This window comes from Penaeus monodon, chromosome 27 (assembly GCF_015228065.2).
Source record: "Penaeus monodon isolate SGIC_2016 chromosome 27, NSTDA_Pmon_1, whole genome shotgun sequence".
Lineage (NCBI taxonomy): Eukaryota > Metazoa > Arthropoda > Malacostraca > Decapoda > Penaeidae > Penaeus > Penaeus monodon.
The window spans coordinates 5,596,133-5,597,241 of NC_051412.1; the positions used below are offsets into that span (position 1 = coordinate 5,596,133).

At 42.9% G+C, this 1,109-nt stretch overlaps 1 protein-coding gene across 2 annotated transcripts in view; it reads right to left on the reverse strand.

Annotated features, from left to right (window-relative positions):
* The window catches only part of LOC119590550 (zwei Ig domain protein zig-8-like), a gene marked incomplete in the record, with an annotated part of 99,462 nt that overhangs the window by 40,619 nt on the left and 57,734 nt on the right, over nt 1-1,109 (reverse strand). For both annotated transcript variants that reach the window (XM_037939208.1, XM_037939207.1), the window contains 1 exon segment: nt 946-1,080. In XM_037939208.1, coding sequence (XP_037795136.1) covers nt 946-1,080 — 135 coding nt within the window.

Consider the following 1,109-nt stretch of genomic DNA (forward strand, 5'->3'; position numbering starts at 1 on the left):
CTTTCCAACATATCCATGGAAGACCGCAACCCAAAATAAATAAACAAATAGCAGTCTTTACCAGCCCACACTATAGCAGTATAACATTCCTATCCTGTTCACTGATACAGTGTAGAACAATGGGGAAGCTTGACTGTCCAGTGATACAATATTGGTTGTTGTGGACTACCAGCTCAATGGTACAGTATAGACTGTTGGGACGCTCGCTTGTTTACTGATATGATACAGGTTGATCTGACTCACCTGTTCATTTTTACAGTATAGCTAATGGGTGGACTCACGTGTTCAGTTCTACAGTATAGCTAATGGGTGGACTCACCTGTTCAGCTCTACAGTATTTCTAATGGGGTGACTCACATGTTCAGCTGTACAGTATAACTGCTCAGTGATAGAGTATAGCTGATGGAGGACCCAATCACTCAATATTACGGTATAACTAATGAAGCGGTTGGGGGAGGGACTCCCTTATTCAGTGGCATAAGTTGTTGGGATCTCGGCTGTTCAATGATACAGTTCAGTGATACGGCATAGATCGATAAAGACTCACTTACTCAATGATACAGTATACGTAGATGGGCAGGAATGGGGACTTACTTGCTCAATGATACATTACAGGTAAATAAACAAGTATGAGGGCTGTTCAGTGATACAGTAAAGGGAATTGGACGAAAATGGAGACTCACTTGCCCAGTTTTATAGTAAACGAAGAAAGACCGCAAATGAGACTCACTTCTTCAGTGATACAGCATAGGTCGAAGGAGATACATGCCTAATGACACCGTATAGATAGATTTGAAAGAATGGAGATTCACCTGTTCAGTGGTACAGCATAGGTTGAAGGAGACACACGCCCAATGAAACCGTATAGGTAGATTTGAAAGAATGGACACTCGCCTATTCAGTGATGCAGTATAGGCTGCAGGAAACATATGCCCAATGACTCACCTGTTCAATAATACAGTATAGGTTGATGGGGGATCCAGTTTCCACGTGGTATTCACTGTTGCCAAGGATGAATGCCTCTGGAACGATCACATTCAGGTTCACAAACTGGCTGACGATCCCGGTTCCGGTCGAAATCTGAGAGAACAAAAGTGACGGGTTTCCAT